Source organism: Chiloscyllium punctatum, chromosome 11 (assembly GCF_047496795.1).
Source record: "Chiloscyllium punctatum isolate Juve2018m chromosome 11, sChiPun1.3, whole genome shotgun sequence".
Taxonomy (NCBI): domain Eukaryota; kingdom Metazoa; phylum Chordata; class Chondrichthyes; order Orectolobiformes; family Hemiscylliidae; genus Chiloscyllium; species Chiloscyllium punctatum.
This window is the reverse complement of record NC_092749.1, coordinates 19,186,011-19,205,299: the sequence shown is the minus strand read 5'-3', so window position 1 is coordinate 19,205,299 and position 19,289 is coordinate 19,186,011. Positions and strand designations below refer to the sequence as shown.

The 19,289-nt window shown below is 38.0% G+C and overlaps 1 protein-coding gene across 2 annotated transcripts in view; it reads left to right on the top strand.

Moving 5' to 3' along the window:
- ttc13 (tetratricopeptide repeat domain 13) overlaps window positions 1-17,757 on the top strand; it is a 63,028-nt gene extending 45,271 nt beyond the window's left edge. Inside the window, exons 17-23 of one of the 2 annotated variants that reach the window (XM_072580405.1) lie at window positions 1,680-1,764; window positions 3,244-3,353; window positions 5,011-5,146; window positions 9,249-9,328; window positions 10,579-10,657; window positions 13,309-13,388; window positions 16,268-17,757. In XM_072580405.1, coding sequence (XP_072436506.1) covers window positions 1,680-1,764; window positions 3,244-3,353; window positions 5,011-5,146; window positions 9,249-9,328; window positions 10,579-10,657; window positions 13,309-13,388; window positions 16,268-16,382 — 685 coding nt within the window. In that variant the 3' untranslated portion in view covers window positions 16,383-17,757. The remainder of the gene's footprint in view (window positions 1-1,679; window positions 1,765-3,243; window positions 3,354-5,010; window positions 5,147-9,248; window positions 9,329-10,578; window positions 10,658-13,308; window positions 13,389-16,267) is intronic. The other variant, XM_072580406.1, reaches the window with a different exon arrangement.
- Window positions 17,758-19,289: the final 1,532 nt, after the last annotated feature.

Genomic DNA, 19,289 nt, shown 5'->3' with positions numbered 1-19,289 from the left:
TTTTATAATCCTCTATAAGGTCACCCCTCGGCCTCCAGGGCAAACAGCCCCAGCCTATTCAGCCTCTCCCTATAGCTCAAATCCTCCAACCCTGGCAATATCCTTGTAAATCTTTTCGGAACCCTTTCAAGTTTCACAACATCCTTCCAATAGGAAGGAGACCAGAATTGCATGCAATATTCCAACAGTAGCCCAACCAAAGTCCTGCACAGCCGCAACATAACCTTAACTGCTAAACTCAATACTCTGACCAATAAAGGAAAACATACCAAACACCTCCTTCACTATCCCATCTACCTGTGACTCCACTTTCATGGAATGATGAATCTGCACTTCAAGTTCTCTTTGCTCAGCAACACTCCCCAGGACCTTATTAAGTGTATAAGTCCTGCTCTAATTTGGTTTTCTAAATGCAGCACCTCATTTATCCAAATTAAACTCCATCTGCCACTGCTCAGCCCATTGGCCCATCTGATCAAGATCCCTGTTTCTATTCACAGTGCAATATGTTGAATGGCAACTCTATTCAATGCTTATTTATTTTGACCACTTTTGAAAGCATTGGAGGGGTTAGGGCAGCAATTTCAAATTCCTGTTAGAATTCCTGTGAAGAGCGATAACTAGGTAAGAGATTTTAATTCCTTGCGGTTGACTAAGAGGATCACTCAGAGTGATTTTAAGATTTTTACTGCAACAAACAAACTAAAAGCAAAATTGACTAATGCTATTTAGTAGGCAACTAACACTATCAACAACAGAAAAGATATTTCCACTTATAACACAATTGAACATTTTGTGCCCAAGTTGTATCCCACAGCCTTTATTCTACAGGATATCATCATCACTCCCAGCTTTCCAAGAGTGCACTTTTTCACAATTTGCAAAGTTCTAGTGTCAAATGATTATCAGAAGGCACTTCTAAGAAGAGGAGGAGTCCCAAACCAAATAGTAGCAGTAGGTTCTGCTCTGGAGATTGGTTCTCCTCTACCCTCCCAAGCAATGCCAGGATATATCTTTGTGATTCCATGGGTTGCATCTCTTTGACCAGAGACGGTCTCTTCTCCTGAATTTCTGTTTGGTGAGTCAGAGAGAACTCTCAGCTGTATTCTGTCTGCTGACCGTGTAGTGGCAGCCTTTTGAATCTTTTTCTTTTTTTGGCCAAAAAAGGAAAATACTTGAAGATTGAAATACCATCCACAGTTAGTCCAGTTGGGTTCATTTTTATTGACAGATGTGTGTGTTTTATACTTTTCTCCCAGCAGGTCTTTCCCTTGTCCTCTCTGTATTTGTGGTAACAAGGCACCTAGGCTTGATGTCAGGCAGATCTTGAAGAGCATCACATGACTTTATTATTTTTTTCCTACTTGGAATTAGAGAGACAATCCCGTTGCATTATCATTCTCAAAAAAAACTTCCCAATCATAACACAAGCTTCCTGTAAGCTGGAGACTTGACAGTAATAAGAAGCAAGGGATGAAGTTTTTATTCTGGATGTTTGCTCAAATGGTATGTGACAGGATTGATGGACCAGGTAGTCTTTCCCTGTTCTGTAATTTTGTATGCTTGTAGTTTTTCACATTTTATTATGAAAAGATATGAGAAATGAGATATAGATGACTTCATTTATAATTAAGAGACCTTTCTAAAAATGAAAGTAACCTTTCCCTCCTCTCCTCCAGTGCTAATAATCCCAAAGGTCTTCCTGAAGTGAGAGATGCCCTGGAGAAAGTGAAAAAAATTGAAGACCTCCTTCCAATTATGAAAGTAAATTCACCAAAGAAACACTTTTTCACATTATGAAAGTATAATTTTATTATTGTTTCAGAGCTGGTGTCACTAATTGATTTTAAGATTGCATTTCAGTTCCAACTGGGTTTGAATGAACCTCTGCAGGCAAGATGAGTGATGATTTAATACTGGATGCTGCTGACCCTATCAGATTTCATGAATCGTATCTGAGAGCGCAAATGTTTAGATACAGCAGGACCTATGAGTCTGCTGTTGGGATAAGGGAGCTGGATTTCCAAGTAGTCATTTGGCAGGACAGAATTTGAGTATTGCTGAAAAAAAACATGTCAGTTTGGTACTTAAGGATATTTGCAAAAATACCAATGTACTACAATTTTCAATTCACTTGCCAACCAGATACCAGATTTTCTCATACGAGATAAAATATTGTTCCCATTTTAACTTGGTATTTCATGTGAATGTCTTGATGAGAGCAAGGTGAAAAACTTCACAAACTGTTCTTCTTAAGCAATGTATAAGTAGATTTGGTAGTGTAAATGCTCGTGTTCTAGAATCTGAAAATGGGACAACACCAGTATAAATTCAACTCTTAACTTAGCACAGTGACCTACCTGAATTGGCACCTACCTGATATCATTAAATTTTTTTCTGCCTTTTCCTAACTTTTAAAAAAAAAACCCTCAAAATTGGTAATTTGGGTACAGAAGTTAGATCAAATGAGGGTGAAGAGAAAACATTACATTTCTAATTTGTATTAGTTGATAGTCCAGGGAGATTCTTAAAGAATTGTCTTTCCAGTAATCTCAAATTGTGAGGAGATGAAGCTTTATTATTTGCTAAAGTTTTGCCAAACAGCATCATAGAGTATGGAAATAGTCTATTTTTTGATACACCATTGCCTCTTCTGTAAATCTTTAATGTGTCAACATGGTTTGATCAACTCGTAACACTTGTGTGAACATGCTACAGCAGTGTGACAAATTCATGTGATTCAGTACCATGCTAGACATTGGAATTCACTGCATGAGGTACTGGGAGCTTTGTCCTTTTGGTAACCAATGTCTAGTGTATTTAAGGTTCTTTGTATGAGAATGTAAACATATATTTGAAAGGGGACATAGTTTCAGAAGTAAGGATCAATCATTTCAGACTGAGCAGAGAAATTTCTTTGCTTAGGGTTGTGAATCTTTGGAATCACCTGCCCCAGAGGGTTGTGATTGTTCCATCATTGAGTATTCTTGAGTCCAATATCAATATAGATGTTTGGTGTCATTGGATTTGGGGAGCAGGTGAGAAAGTGAAGTTGAGCTAGAACATGAGCTATTATGATATTGAATGATGAAAATGGTTACCGTGCGGACAACTTAGTACTTCTGACGTGGAGTTTACTGGGGAGGAGGGAAGGAATTCCTTGGAAGATACAGATTTGTAAATTTTAGGGGCAATTTGTTAAAATTACCATGGGTAATTTTCATTATTTTCTTTGTTTGGAAGCAGTTCAACAGCAAAACCCGGGATGGGTTCACTGTAAACACAAAAGTACCCAGTTTAAAACATCAAGGGAAAGAGTATGATGGATTCACCATCACAATAACAGGTGACAGGTAGGTTGACCACTACGCAGTTCGATAACTAAGGTTTGACTTTGGTTCAACTTGTAATTGTCATTGAATAGGAATAACCTGACTATAAAGACATAAGGCAAGAAAATAAAGATATCAAAAGGACAATGATACAATAAGATGGAAGAGTTCGTGTATTAGATGAATAATCTTTGATGGAATAAATGGCATTTTGTCATCTCTGAGCAATGTCTTAGTGATTAAAGGAGTGAGCCATTGAGACCTGGGTTAAATAAATGCAGCTGGACTGGTGGAGAAATGGCCCATACTTTTCTGTCAGTAACATGTTTTTGGCCAGTCTTAACCCAGTTCTTAATGTGCAGTACTCTCCTAAGTTCTTCACAGATTGGCATGATTGCTTATAATATAAGGATGAGAAAGCTGGTGTAGAGAATGTAGGTGTCAGTCTAATGAAGAGTTGTGTACATTTTTTGGGGTTAGGTTGGAGGTACATTGTTATAGGATACATTTTCACATTCTGTGATGAAAGTTGTGTAATTTATATCTGTTAATATTTTCAGAATTTTGATTTCGAAATAGAGACACATTTGTATTGGTATTTCTGTGAAGGGATTTTTTTTTAAAGAAACAAAGTCAGAGAGTCCTTTCTGGAACAGTGACTAAATACAGCATTTTGTCAGATATCAGGTGACTGCAGACCCCTGTGGTGTTAATGGAAAGATGTTTGTATGACTGGCTTCTGACAGCAGATTAACATTTCAAGGTAATAGCTTTGTTTTCAAAGGATTGAGCAAGTTTTGTAATCCACTTCAGAAGACACCAGTGCTAGGTTTAAAAGCTAGTTTAGTTTCTCTCCTAAGAGGAGTTCAGGGAACAAGTCATCTCAGCAGAAGGGTTCAGCCTGTAAAACCCAAATCAGGGAAACTGGCTTGAAATCTGGAGGTTATGACAACTGAGAAAATGTTGACTTTCAGAACTGTGAGAAGCTCTTTTTGGCAGACTTGGAAAGTACTCATCAAATTCATGTCTGAAGTCTATAGCAAAGAAACAGTAAGGGGTCATTTAAGTACGAACCCTGAACAGTTGAGATTTGGGTCCAATTTTTGTAGACTGAAGTGTCATGAATGGTGTCAGGAAATAAATGAAATGTTGTGCTGTGTGATTTAAGATCATTCTGTCTGCGTTTTATGTTTACATAACTTTTTGTTTAATAAATTTCTTCTGTGTAGTTAAAGAAAATCTGCAGTCTCGTGAAAATGTTTCTATGACTAATCACCACATTAACTAAATAAAAGATCTGTTAAGTCAAGTTTCACTCCTGGATCTGACTTGGTCAATAGCACCATTAGCTGGGATCATAGTAGTCCAAAGAACAATATGTCAAAGTGTGGCGCTGGAAAAACACAACAGTTGAAGCAGGAGATTTGACGTTTTGAGCATAAGCCCTTGATCAGGAATATGTGCCATTGCAGTCCTTGGAGCTTCATTTTTTTTTCATAATTGACTTATTCCTTTGGGAAGAAGAAAAATATTGCATTGTTGTACTGCTTGCAAAGAAAGCACTTTTTGGAATTTTTTTGTGATTATTGTGATATTCTGTGAGATTGTGATTGATTAAGAAGTAAGATCCAGTTTTCCTTCCTTTCAATGCTGTCTCTGTCATTTATTTTATCACCAGAGTTGGCAACATGCTATTTTCTGTGGAAACCCAAACAACAGAAGAGCGGACTCAGCAATATCATGATGAAATAGAAGCACTGTACAAGGACCTGAACAGCAAAGGCAAGGCTTTGATACTTTCCACTGAGCTTGGGGTAAGAACAAACAATGTTGTTTCTCTTGAAATCAGAATTTCTGGAGGTGTGAAATGTATTCTGAAGATTTTAAGAATATTTCCGGTCAACAGTGGACTGGCGGTGATGGTTTCCTCTGTCAAAAGATGGACATAAATTCCCAAAGTCTTAATCTTTCATTGGTACATGATAAAACATCTCAAATTGCATTCCCTCAAAACAACCATCTTGAAAGTTAACATTTCAGATAAGCTATTTAAACCATTCACCATATCGAGCTGGCTGCAACATTTTATTCATCAAGCATGGGTTACCAAAGAAATCCATCGCCATCCTAGATAATCACAAAGCCACTCTGATGTGTAGGGTTCCTATGTGCCTAATTTCCTGTGGTTTGTCACCAGTTTTTGAGCTATGTGGGTATGGGGTGTTAAGGTTCAAAGTTGTTGGGTTCTAGCTACACCTTGTAGCAAAGCAACAGTTTTAACTAGCCAATACCAGTTAACTTGGATTAGATGGCTTCTGACTGGTCTTAGTTTTGTACATTCTATGTGTAGGCTTGCAGAGTTGTCTAGAGTTGAGTATGAGGAATTCCATTCTCTAAAGATAAGTCCATCACTTCAGCTCCCATGATTTTCTTTTAAAAGGAACCAGTTTCATTTGAAGCATTACTGGGTTGGTAACAAATGTGAAATGTTAAAGTGGACTTGACATCAAATGCGTGTAAATCTAATTGTACATCCAAAGCAACAGCATTTAAATCTTACTGAATGTTTACCTTTTTCATTGGTTTTTGCCATTTGCTGTTTTCATTATTTTCTAACAGTGACACTGTTTAATTTTATTTGAGGTTTATCTTTAGATCATTTTTCTAAGAAATAATTTGTGGAATGTGTGTGTCACTGACAACTAGCATTTATTAGGAGAAAGTGTGGACTGCAGGTGCTGGAGATCAAAGCTGAAAAATGTGTTGCTAGAAAAACGCAGCAGGTCAGGCAGCATCCAAGGAGCAGGAGAATTGATGTTTCGGGCATAAGCCCTTCTTCAGGAATTCCTGAAGAAGGGCTTATGCCCAAAACGTCAATTCTCCTCCTTGGATGCTGCCAGACCTGCTGCCCTTTTCCAGCAACACATTTTTCAACTAGCACTTATTGCCCATCCTTAAGTTTCCCTTCAAAATGGTGGTGAACTACCTTCTTCTTCTGTTGCAGTTCACATGTTGTAGGTAGACCCACAGTACCTTTTGGGAAGGAGTTTCAGGATTTTGCCCCAGCAATACTGAAGTTACAGTGATATATTTCCAAATCAGGATTGTGAATGACTTGGAGGGGAATTTGCAGGGAGTGGTGTTCCCATGCGTCTGCTGCCATTCCGTCTAGACAGAAATATTCATGGATTTGGAAGGTGCTGCCTAAGAAGTTTTGATAAATTTCTGTCATGTATCTTGTTATTTTGGTACACGTTGTTACTGAGCATTGGTGGTGGAGGGAGTGGATGCTTGTAGATGTGGTGCCACTCAAGCAGGCTGCTTTGTCCTGGATGGTGTGCAGCTGCTTGTGTTGTTGGAGCTGCAACATCCAGGCATGAATGGAGTCTTGTGTCCCACTGCTGACTTGTGCCTTGTAGATAGTGGACACATTTTGGGGAATCTTTAGGTGATTCGCTGTAGGCTTCCTAGCCTTTGATCTGCTCTTGTAGTCACTGTTTATATGGTAGCCCAGGGTTCAGTTTCTGGTCAATGATTATCCTGAGGATGTTGATAGTGATAGATTCAGTGATGGTAATGCCATTGAAGATGGTTATTTCCTGGAATTGATGTTGTGTAAATGTTACTTGCCACTCACTCACCCAAGCTCGTTGTGCCGAGGAGAAAGTGAGGGCTGCAGATGCTGGAAATCAGAGTCAAAAATTTTGGAAAGGCAAGGACTGATTAGGGATAGTCAACGTGGCTTTATGCTTGGGAAATCACATCTCACAAACTTGATTGAGTTTTTTGAAGAAGTAACGAAAAGGATTGATGAGGGCAGCACGGCAGATGTGACCTATATGGACTGAGGAAGGTGTTCGACAAGGTTCCCCATGGGAGACTGGTGAGCAAGGTTAGATCTCACAGAATACAGGGAGAACTAGCCATTTGGATAGAGAACTGGCTGAAAGACAGAAGACAGAGGGTGGTCATGGAGGGTTGTTTTTCAGACTGGAGGCCTGTGACCAGTGGAGTGCCACAAGGATCGGTGCTGGGTCCACTACATTTCATCATTTATATAAATGATTTGTATGCAAGCATAAGAGGTACAATTAGTAAGTTTGCAGATGACACCAAAATTGGAGGTGTAGTGGACAGCGAAGAAAGTTACCTTCAATTACAACAGGATCTTGATCAGATGGATCAATGGGCTGAGGAGTGGCAGATGGAGTTTAATTTAGATAAATGTGAGATACACAGCAGGGCTAAGAAAATCTTAGCAGGGCCTTTACACTTAATGGTAAGGTCCTAAGGAGTGTGGTTTAAAAAAAGAGACCTTGGTTCATGGCTCCTTGAAAGTGGAGTCGCAGGTAGATAGGATAATGAAGACGACGTTTGCTATGCTTTCCTTTATTGGTCAGAATATTGAGTACAGGAGTTGGGAGGTCATGTGGCTGTACAGGATATTAGTTAGGCCACTGTTGGAATATTACGTGCAGTTCTGGTCTCTGATGTGAAACTTGAAAGGGTTCAGAAAAGATTTACAAGGATGTTGCCAGGGTTGGAGGATTAGTGCTATGGGGAGAGGTTGAATAGGCTGGGGCTGTTTTCCCTGGAGCATTGGAGGCTGAGGGGTGACCTTATAGAAGTTTATAAAATCATGAGGGCCATGGATAGGATAAATAGACAAAGTCTTTTCCCTGGGGTCCGGGAGTCCAAAACTAGAGGACATAATTTTAGGGTGAGAGGGGAAAGATATAAAAGAGACTTAAGGGGCAACTTTTTCACACAGAGGGTGGTACGTGTATGGAATGAGCTGCCAGAGAAAGTGGTGGAGGCTGGTCCAATTGTAATATTTAAAGGGCACCTGAATGTGTATATGAATAGGAAGGGTTTGGTGGTATATGGGCTAGGTGCTGGCAGGTGGGACTAGATGGGGTTGGGATATCTGGTCAGCATGGACGAGTTGGACCGAAGGGTCTGCTTCTATGTTGTACATCTCTATGACTCTCTGTAAGGATGGTTTTTCCTTCCCAGTAAACATTAGTGAACCAGATGGGTTTTTCCCAGAATCTTAATTCCAGAATTTTATCAAATTGAAATTTCAGCATCGTGCCCGGTGATGTTTGAATCTAGTCCCCAGAATACAGAGTCACAGAATATGGAAACAGATCCTTTGGTCCAACTAGTCCATGCAGAACACATTGCTAAATCAAACTGATCCTATCTGCTTGCTGCTGGCTGACATCCCTCCAAACCTTTCCGATTCTTAGATTATTATTCCAATGATCATACCATTTTGCCATCACCTCTCAAGTTTTTGAATATTTTTTTTTAAAAATGGGAATATTGTTTTAAATCATGCAACTTCAGTGGTGTGGGTGATTGGAAAACTAGTATACTGCAATGATATTATATATTAATAAACCAATAGATTAAACTCCTATATACCCTAAACAAGTAAAGGTGAGTGCTGGATAAACTCAACAGGTCTGGAAATTTCTTTGAAGAGAAAACAGAGTTAACATTTTGAGTCCCTGACCCTCCTTCAGAATTCTATGTACCATACTGTGGTGGGTGAGCTGAATAGAGGTGAAGGAAAGAGCATTTAGGTCACTTCAGAATTGCTTTCAAGTATATCTGAACAGCTTACTTAATACATATTAAAAATGTGTTTACACTGTGTGGGCAACACTGGTCCAGTACTTATTGCCGATCCCTGATTGCCCTTGCGAAGGTGTGTTGAGCCACCTCTTGAACTGCTGCAGTCTGTGGGGGGCAGATATATCTACAGTGCTGTTAAAGATAAATAATGAGACCCAGAGTCAACTTGTTCACCTTCTGTGCCCATTAAGTATTCTGCGTCATCTCTGTCTTTAATCAGTTAAAACCTCTCTGTTCAGAAATAATTTGGTTTTATTTTCTCTTTTGAATCAGGAAGCAGATGCTGTGTGCAACCTTATCCTTTCCTTGGTGTATTACTTTTACAATCTAATGCCTTTGTCAAGAGGATCCAGGTTAGTAGAGTATAATTTTTGTCTTTTAAATGTCTAAAGGAGAAAGTAACTCAATAAATACGTACCTTGAAAATGAGAAGTTTAGGCATACATCAGGTTTGATCTTTCATCCCTGACTCACAATGTGACCAGTTCAGATTTTGAATCTGAACACAGAAGTTTAGGCTGATACTACCTGTGTAGTGCTGAGGGAGTGAGAGCACTGGTTGACGTACCATCTTTTGAATGTGATATTAAATTGAAGTTCCATCTGCCTCTTGTGATTGAAAGATTAGATGAAGCAAAATAGAAATTATTCTGGCTCTCGATTGATAACACAAAAAGCAACACCTTTCAAATTCCTATTCCTACACAGACAGATCAGGGCAGCAAGTCCATGGGAGTACCACCACCTGCATGGTCACTAATCAGACTTAAAACTATTCTGTCATTGTTGCTGAACAAAAGCCTGGAATTCCTGCCTAAAAGCAATGTGGGTGTATCTACATCACATGGACTGCTGCAGTTCAAGAAGGCAGCTTCGAGGGGAATTAGGGATGGACATTAAATGGCAGCCTAGGTTGTGGTGCCCAATTCCTGTGGAATAAAAAAAAATATTTGGCCATTTCACATGCTGTTTCTGGAATGTATTAGTGAGTAAATTGACTGCACATGTTTCTTACAAAATACTGAATTCACAGTAAAATGGTTTGAGACATCCCATAAACTTAAAACATTTTGAGGGAGAAGACTTGCGTTTACAAAGTAGCTTGTTAGATGTTATCCCTTCCAGATAAGTTGTAAAAAGAGCATTTAAGGTGGTTGTTTGTTTAATTCCTGAACCATTTGAACATTCATTCTGTGGTGTTTTGTCAGCCACTTGTACCTTATCAGAAATAATGCCGGTTTCTTCATCAGTGTGAAGATTAGAAACTTGCTCCTATTTGGAAAAATGAGTGTCCCACTGACTTCCTGTTGAGCTGTATTTGTTAAAAGGGCAGGGAGATGGGATGGAGAGGGAACAATGTATTTTCTTAGAAGGTCTTTTCCAATTGATCTGTACCAGTTATACTTCAAAGTTGCAGACCAAGCCCCTTGATTTTTCTTTTGGAAAATGGGCACTTGTGGACTGGATGAGATGCCAGTTGTAAAGTTTGGAGCTGCCTTTCAAGGACTTGTTACTGCAGATTTGTAAAATTGCTATCTGAGATCAGCTAACATGTATATAGAAATGCTTTTGTGTTTTAATGCTGATATGCTTTACCTTCTAGTGTGGTGGCATATTCAGTGATCATGGGAGCATTAATGGCTAGTGGGAAAGAGATCACAGGGAGAATCCCCAAAGGAAAGGTAAGTTTGAGAGCATTGTGATATGTCTGTTCTGAACATTACCTTTTCCAGCTGTGAGGGTAGAAAGGGTATGGATGAATCAGAACTTATTTCAAAGTGTGCATAATATATATTATCTTCAGGATGTCATTAAAAATATATCTATTAGTAAGAAAGATCTTTAGTTAATGAAATGCTTCACTTTAATGTAAGAATCTGAAAATTGATTTGTGGCTGAAGTGGTAATGACTATCTGTGGCTGCTTTAATATCATTAATTTTCATCAATACACAATGGTGATCAGTGATCTGACAAGGCATCTTTCAGTGAATAGTCAGCATGTCAATTTGTGCTTTTTCTTGCGTACTATTTCTCCTTTCAAATCTCTCTCTTCTTCCATCAAAAAGTGCTCCGATACAATGAGGATGTTCACTCCTGACCTAGCAAATGATCAATATAACTTGCAGTTGAATGCCAGTTTCTTTGGTTGTTAAATAGGGGTTAATAAGCAGGTTTTAAGGTGGTCAGGAAACATTGGATTGAGCATTGGATGGGATAATCTGTGTAGAGGAAAGAAGTCAGGACAAATTGATCTAAAGCCCAGAAAATGGCAAAGGACGTAAGTTGTGGCATGCTTGACAATATCATTGGGCAGTAAATCTTCAACAAAACATTTTTAGCTGGAGGATCTGAAAATTATCCCAATCATTACTGAGGCAGTAAGGACAGTCTGAGAGATACTTTATTATATAAAAGAGGAGAAAACTGGTTTTACTCCAAGGAATTGGATTTTTTAATCCAGCTTTGAATGGAGAAAGCAGAACTGTGAAAAGGAAGCACATATTCAGAGGAGTCCGATTGAGAAGTGTCAGTCCATCTCAAGTAAACAGAATGTGTAACTCTGCCTGACTGTCTTCACCTCAGTGCTGCATTTCTGAATTGTAAAATGGACCACTACACCATTCTTGACTTTGGAGTTGTAAGAATTTAACCAATGTAGTCTGTCATGTGCTAAATATATTTTTGTTTAAGGTATTTGACTTGTGACACAAAGGGAGAAAAATGGATGCATGCCGAAACAGTGCTCCTTTAAGTTTGTGTTTAGATGTAGGAATGAAAGTAGAGCATTCAGCCTATTGTATCAGCTTTGCCATTCACTGAAATCATAGCTGATCTCATAATCCTCAATTGCACCTTTCTGCCTTTTCCTCAAAACTCTCGATTCCCTTACTGATCAAAAATCTGTCTATCTCAACCTTAATGGCCTAGCCTCAACAGTTCTCTGTGGTAAAGAGTTCTACAGATTCACTACCCTCAGGAAATTCCTCGTCCATCTCTATCTTAAATGTGCATCCTCTGATCCTCGACTGTTTAGTATCACATATTACAAAAACTTTAAAAATGTGTGTTTCTTTAAAATGTTCATGGCAGTAGATAATAAAGTAAACCATATGCAATTTAGTGGTTATCTCTGATTTTTCTTAGGCCATCTGTTCTTCACTGCAAGTTTTCAGGTTGAATGTTATACCTTCCATCTGGTTAACTGAAAAGCTTCATTGGGCTTTGAACAAATAGAAAAGTTGCTCGCATATTGCTCAAACATTTACCGTGGAATACTTGGTTGTATTCAATTAGAGCCCCAGCTGAGATTAGTTTGCTGAACACAGACTGAAGATTGATCTTGAGATAGAACACAAGGCTTTGCAGATTATCTACTTACTCACTGGGAGAACTTCACTTCACTTTTTATAAATCTCTTGTGCTTTCGTGAAGAGCCTTGGGAGGTTTTTCTTCATTCAAGGTGCACTATGCTACACATTGTTGTTCATTCAATGCTGGGGAGTTATGGATATTTCTTATGGCCTAATGACACTTTTTTTTTCTGATTTGAATTCCATCTATTTTAAAGCAGTTGGAGGGATATGCTGAACAAATATTCATTTTTCTAGTAAATGAGTGCTCACTGGAATCAACTTTCTGAAAAGTCAAATCACTGAAAATGACTGATAATTCAGTATTGTTGTTTTGCAAGTGAACTATGTAAAACACAGGACATTATGAACTGAATTTACAAAACTATTAATTCAGATCCCTGCTACCTCCGTTAAATAGCTTGTGATTAGTTTTACTTCATAGTGTAGTCAGTGTTCTGTTCGCAATAACTTAATTGGAAAAAAAAAATCAATTAATTAAAGACAAGTTTTGAAGTGGGTTCATGAAATATTTTGAGTTCATGCACTGATTAAGTGGATAACATGATACTTTGAGTACCAATTATTAACTTACATTCCATGTCATTTATACATTGATCTCCAACTGCCAGTATGGATAAATTTAAGCAATCAGTTGGAGGATTCCTCCTCTAGTGAAGAATTCATGCTAAACAGGCCTTTCCCAACTTCACAAAATTCAGATAGTGAGAAATTCAGAAGTAGGTGGGGATATCTGGTCGGCATGGACGGGTTGGACCAAAGGATCTGTTCCCATGCTGTACATCTCTATGACTCTAAAAATCAATACCTGAACTTCATGATTGCAATGCTTGGCTTCAAGGGCTGCAAACAACCCTTAGCCTCAGTTTGGATACCTTTGTATTAATCTCATCTTCGTAGTATATTCTTTGTTCGATAATCAAAATACTTATCTTAAAAGTTATGTTTTGTAATTTTCAGTTAGTAGATTTTGAAGCTATGACAACACCAAGTCCAGAGGCTTTCAGTAAAATAGGAAAAAACTGGATGAATTTGAAAAGGTAAGACATTTAGGAACAAACTGGCAATGCTTTGTGTCTTGACTTTAATTGCTGTAGAATTCGGTGAAAATTTATCTGGTCTTGGTACCTTAAGTCAGCTGCACTGAGTAAGAAGCTAGAAATCACATAAATGAAGTAATTTTAAGGGTCAATCTCTCTAAAAAATATTTTGTTTTTCATTTAGCAATAAAGTAACTATTCAAAATAAGTTAACTTTCTTCCAGACTTAGGGATATACAAGCTCTCTAAGAGCAGCTGTAATTAGTTAATCTGGTTTCTCTGCTTCAGCACAGCTGACTCATTGATTTGCAAGCAGTGTACATATAAAGGCTAGGTGTTTTTCTGGTTCAGTGGTAGTGGCCAACCTCCTGTGCCAGTAGGCCTTGTTTCAGAGGTGTATCATAACATCTTTGAAAAGGTTGATTAAAAATATCTACATATAAAGGCTTCATTGGGCTGCTTGGATGCACAGATTATGAAGCCAATAGTTAGGTGAGGATGTTAACTACAAACTAATTGAAAAAAATTAATTCACTTACCATAAAGAAGGCAGGGTGGTGGAGATACAGCATTTTTGAGTTCTTGGATGCCATAACTGTTCATAGTAACCATATGTAGTAGTTGTGTACAGCTTGAAGAGCTTTTGCTCAGTTTTTGACCTGGAGGTGAAGCTACAAACAATCTGATGCATCAGGCAGGTAGAATGTTATGTAGACTTTGTTCTAGAAGTCAGTCAGACACCTTAAGTTAATAGCATCTGATTCAGTCAATGTTCAATTATAGGCAAATTTAGTCATGAGTCGGGGAGGTGAGAGGATGAGAATGGGAGAGCCTCAGCCCCCTTGCAATAGATTTCAAGTCCTTGCAGCTTGTCTGGAGGAGAGCATGGGCCATAGTGTGACTGATCATGGCACCTTGATATAGTAAGCTAATCAATTGTGAGGAGTTAGAGGAAATGTAATGGTGTCAGGGATCAATGTAGCAAGAGTGGCGGACATCATTCTGTGCAGCCACAAGCTGGATCCAGAAGGCTGTTTTGCCTGCGCAGTGCCAGAATTCAGAATAACTGCTCAGAACTGGAGAGGAACTGACAGTGGGAGGAAAAGGATCCAATTGTTAGTACCATTGATATGGATAAGATTAAGAAATGTATTGTGAACAGGCAGTGAGAAGCTTAGCAAAAAATTAAAAAGCAGAGCTTTAAAGGTAATAATTTATGGAATATATTTTCAGCCATGTGCAAATTTGAATAGACTAAAGATTAAAGAAATGAATGCATGGCCCAAAGATTGCTGTGGAAGAAGAGTTTTGATCTATGGGGCATTGGCACCCATACTGGAGAAAGTAGGGGCTGTACTGTTGGGGTAGATTTCACTTGAACTGAGCTGGGATTGGTGTTCTAGTGAGTTATATAATTACATAAGTAGAGAGAGCTTTAAGCTAAAGCGGATGAAAGGTATATTGCAGGCCATGATTGAATAAATGATAGGGAATTAGCAAGGCTGTAGATCAATTTAGCAATAGGAGTTTGGCATAGTTTATCAAGAGTATGTTAAGAGACAGTGATTAAACATAAAGACTGCATTAAGAACTCTGCACATGCTGTAGACATTCAGACAATAAATCAGATGAATTTCCACCTCAAATAGAAGTTTATATGTCTGACATGACAGCCATTGTAAATGTGTGGCTTCAAGAAAGCCAAAGCTGAGAGTATTAGTATTTTTCTGAGAGGTGGCCTTGATTCTAAAATTGTAGGAGCGTATTGGGTGGAACTAAGAAATGTGTAGATGTCTCTGGGAGTTCTTCATAGGTCACCAAACAGTAATGATAATATAAACCAAGAAAATTAATATTGAAATGGAGTCTTCAGGAAAGAATTACCACAAAATGTCAGCATTTATATTGAACTACTTCACTTGCAAGCTTAATCAGAAACTACTCTTGCAAATTTAAACAAAAGAGACTATGCTGCTATGAGGGTAAATTGGTGAGGGTAGATTGGGAAACTGTGTTAAAAGCTACAATAAAGGCAAAACAGAGCAGATGTTGGACATGCTGAGTCAGTGGATCAATGTGAATAGGTTGAGTGTGTTGGAAATTGAGCTTGTGGAACTATGTGTATTTGGAGAAGGCTTGAGGATAGATGGGTGAGAAAGTGGAAAGAAGTGTCTGTTCAGGACCAAGCCTGAGGGATTGTGTTTGAGGAAGTTTGGCCTGGCAGGCTAGTGAAAGAGACAACCGATTAGTTAGTCTGTCTTATTACCCTAGTGTATTTATTCAAAGTTTGTGAAAAGATTTGTAGCTCGGGTGCTCGTTGTTGTGGTTCTGTTCACAGAGCTGGGAATTTGTGCTGCAGACGTTTCGTCCCCTGTCTAGGTGACATCCTCAGTGCTTGGGAGCCTCCTGTGAAGCGCTTCACAGGGGACGAAACGTCTGCAACACAAATTCCCAGCTCTGTGAACAGAACCACAACAGTATTTTTATGTAAGAGATGGTCTGCCTGGTTAGCATGCAAAACAATACTTTTCACTGTATTTTAGAGCATATGACAATAAATCAAATCTGAGTGACAAATAAATCCATGAGCTCCTCACACCCTTGTTGATGGAGTGAGGAGAGTATAGATGGGAGAAGCTGGGGCTATCTTTGTATTCAGGATGATCCTGGAATAATAATCAGTTTTAGCAAATGATGGCAAAACTCAGTGATGCTTTAGTCATAACTGATAATGGATGCCAAACCAGTTGGCATATCCCTTCAAGTCTTTAAGTTTGTGATTGACTGGTACAGTTTCTTCTTTTTTAAAAAAGAACACCTTAAATTATTCAAGTTAATGAACTGACTTATGGTTATATTTATTTATCTCATCCCTTTAGCCTACCAGCATCATACTCCAGTCTTCCAGCTGTATTGGAGATTTTTCCAACAAAAAGAACAATGATTGAAGTACTTAATACAGATTCATCTTCTCATTGCCCCAAAAATTCATAGGAGCACCTGTAGACTGAAGAAAGTAGTGATTTTTCTTTACTTCATATTAAGTTATTTTTATAAAGAAATTTAAAGGAATGAGTTCCTTTTGGTTTTTGGTACTTTTTGATAATGCTTAATTTAATATTTGGAAGAAAATAACTTTTGCCTCTTCATTGAATTTCTACATGACATGAATGGGTACTGCTTATTTCTTAATAGAATATTGAGGTACTGTATTTAAAGAACGGGTTGATAATTTGTAAACAGACTACTACCTGACTCTACAATATAAAATTAATTTTATCAGTGAGCAAAGTGCTGATAGCAATCTTCTTTCAGATCAGGTCTTAATAAATAAATAAATATTGGTTAATCAATTCCTGCATTAGGACTGCAGGACTTCAAATGTTGTGTTTTCCATTCTTCAGATGTGCTTTTCCATATATAATGTTTTCAGTAACACCTACAATTTCAGAAGCTGCTGCATTTCGATCAGCGTTTTTCTTCTAGTTTGGTTTGCTGTTTTTATTTGTTGGTTTTCTGCAGCAGGTCATCATGAATGATAGGAACATTATGCAGTTGTTAGACCTGTGACTTGGATTACTTTAAATTTAATCACTCCAGTAGTTCTCAAACATAAGCAGTTTGACAAATAGTATTTCAGCTATAGCTGTTGTGTCCCTCTCAAAATATCAAAGATTCTTTATACTTCTTTGGAGCATGCTAATGTGAAAGAGATTTAGTCAGCTCCTTAAATCTGAAAACAAATCCTTTTGGGTCACAAAAATTGACTCCAAATCCCTGTTTGTGAGACATACAGGAAGTGATGTGTCACACATGTACCTATCTCTGGTGCTATAAATTTTTTTGCCTCTTCTAGACTTTGATATTTGAAAAGTTACGCAGATGAGTGGGTTTTAATACATTCCACTTGCAGAATTAAGCTTTCACTATTTTGTGAACACAGAAACTGGAAACAGATACGTTCACTTTGGTAAGTGCAATATCATCAGTCACATGGAAAGTTTACAACTAAATAATTATCAAATTCTGAATTTCTACCAGTATGAACTTGTCAAACTAAAAGATTGCCTCTTCAGTTTTTCAAATTATTTGTTTAAAGGAAAACTACTTTATCCCTCAAAGTAAAGTGAACTTGTTTAATGTGGGCCAACCATCTTCTAGAAACCTAACCTTGCATTGACTCGATTTTTGCTTTTGTTCTTTTCAGTGCCACTGTGTGTTTTAAATTTGCACTATATTTTCTTAATGTTTTGCAGAAACTTCTAATTCAATTGTTTTTCTTCTACATTATGGTAGAACTTTTGGTGGCATTTTGTATGTGTTTTGTTTACTTTAAAATTAAAGTTCATGTTATGTTTTGTAAACAAAATCCATTTTGTCTAATTAAAGATGCTGATCAACCTTGAGTTAACTATTACCTTTTCTGAAACAAAGCTAGTAAGTTGCACATTTATCAAATACAGTTAACTGTTAAGGTAAATACTGCTTACACCAAGAGGGAAGAAACAAGAATTTGCTCAGTAAGATATAACATTGACTGCAATTGGCCTGTTAACATCTTGCAAAAAAATGTTTGTTTACTTAGTTTGTATTTTATAAATGTTGCAAGTTTTTTAACATCTTTAATGGAGATCTCCCTGTCTGACGAGGCACTCCTACCGCTCAGTAGCAAGGTCGTATTCTATGACCCTAGCATGTTTATGATGTCTTAATACACACATTTTAAAGTAATTTGTTTTTTCCTGTCTTGCCTGTCAGCCTCAGCAAACCAGCATGATTACAGACCCAATATAGATGAGACAAGTCATCGGAGTCATTTAGCAACTCATTCTAGATCCCCATTCTCCACTATTGCATACGACAGTTTTTGCCTTCACTGTTTTGCAGGAATTTAATGTTCAAATTCTTGGTTACCTAGTATTATGTCAAGATAAATATGGTTCCTGTACAATCTAGAATGGATACTGAAAAGATTTACACTACAACTGAGATTCTATCAGGAAAAGAACAATCTGATCTTTCCCTCTTGAAAAGGCTGAGGAGTGACTTGGCAGAAATTGTACTCTACCAAAATCTTCAATTTTAGACCATATTTCTACTTCTGGGTGCAAACACACTATAGGATGGTCATTGAAGAATTCATTCTTCACAGAAGTGTGTAGTAATGTTTGTCTGGCTGAGCCTGGAAACTACATTAAGGAAATCAAGGTTTATATTGATACTTAAGATGAGTAAGAAATGGACAGCATGGGCTGCACTATTGCGTTCTGCATGAAATTTAATGGGAAGTTGCATTGGTAGTGTCACTGGAGTAGCAATCCAGAGGTCAGAGTGGCAAATCCTACTATGACAGCAACCATTAAATCATCTTGATTACTTATGTCCTTCAGGGAAGGAAATTTATCTTTGGTATGGTCTGGTCTGGTCTACATGACTTTGGGTTGAGTGTGGTGCTGGAAAAGCACACCAGATTTTCATTCCTGACGAAAGGCTTTTGCCCAAAACATCAACTCTCATGCTCCTTGAACGCTGCACTTTTTCAGCACCACACACTAATTTCCAGCATAGACAGTCCTCACTTTTGCCTACGTGACTCTGGACCTACAACATGATAACTTGTCCTTAACTGCTCTGAGATTAAAATGGCTTGTGAGGCAAAATGTTATGTATCCTGCCCTAGCTAGTGATTCCTTATTCTTTCTGGGGATGTGGTAAAATAATCTACATTCAGAAATAGGACAGAATCCTTATGATAGAGGAATGCAGGCTGAGTATAGACTTAAATGTTCTTCACAATCTTTTCTTACCTGGTTTTCAGTCAGAGAGAAGGTGGTATTGGCTCTAATGGTTTGGTGTCATGCATATTAGTGTACTACATTGAATTTCTGACTTCCCAAGTAT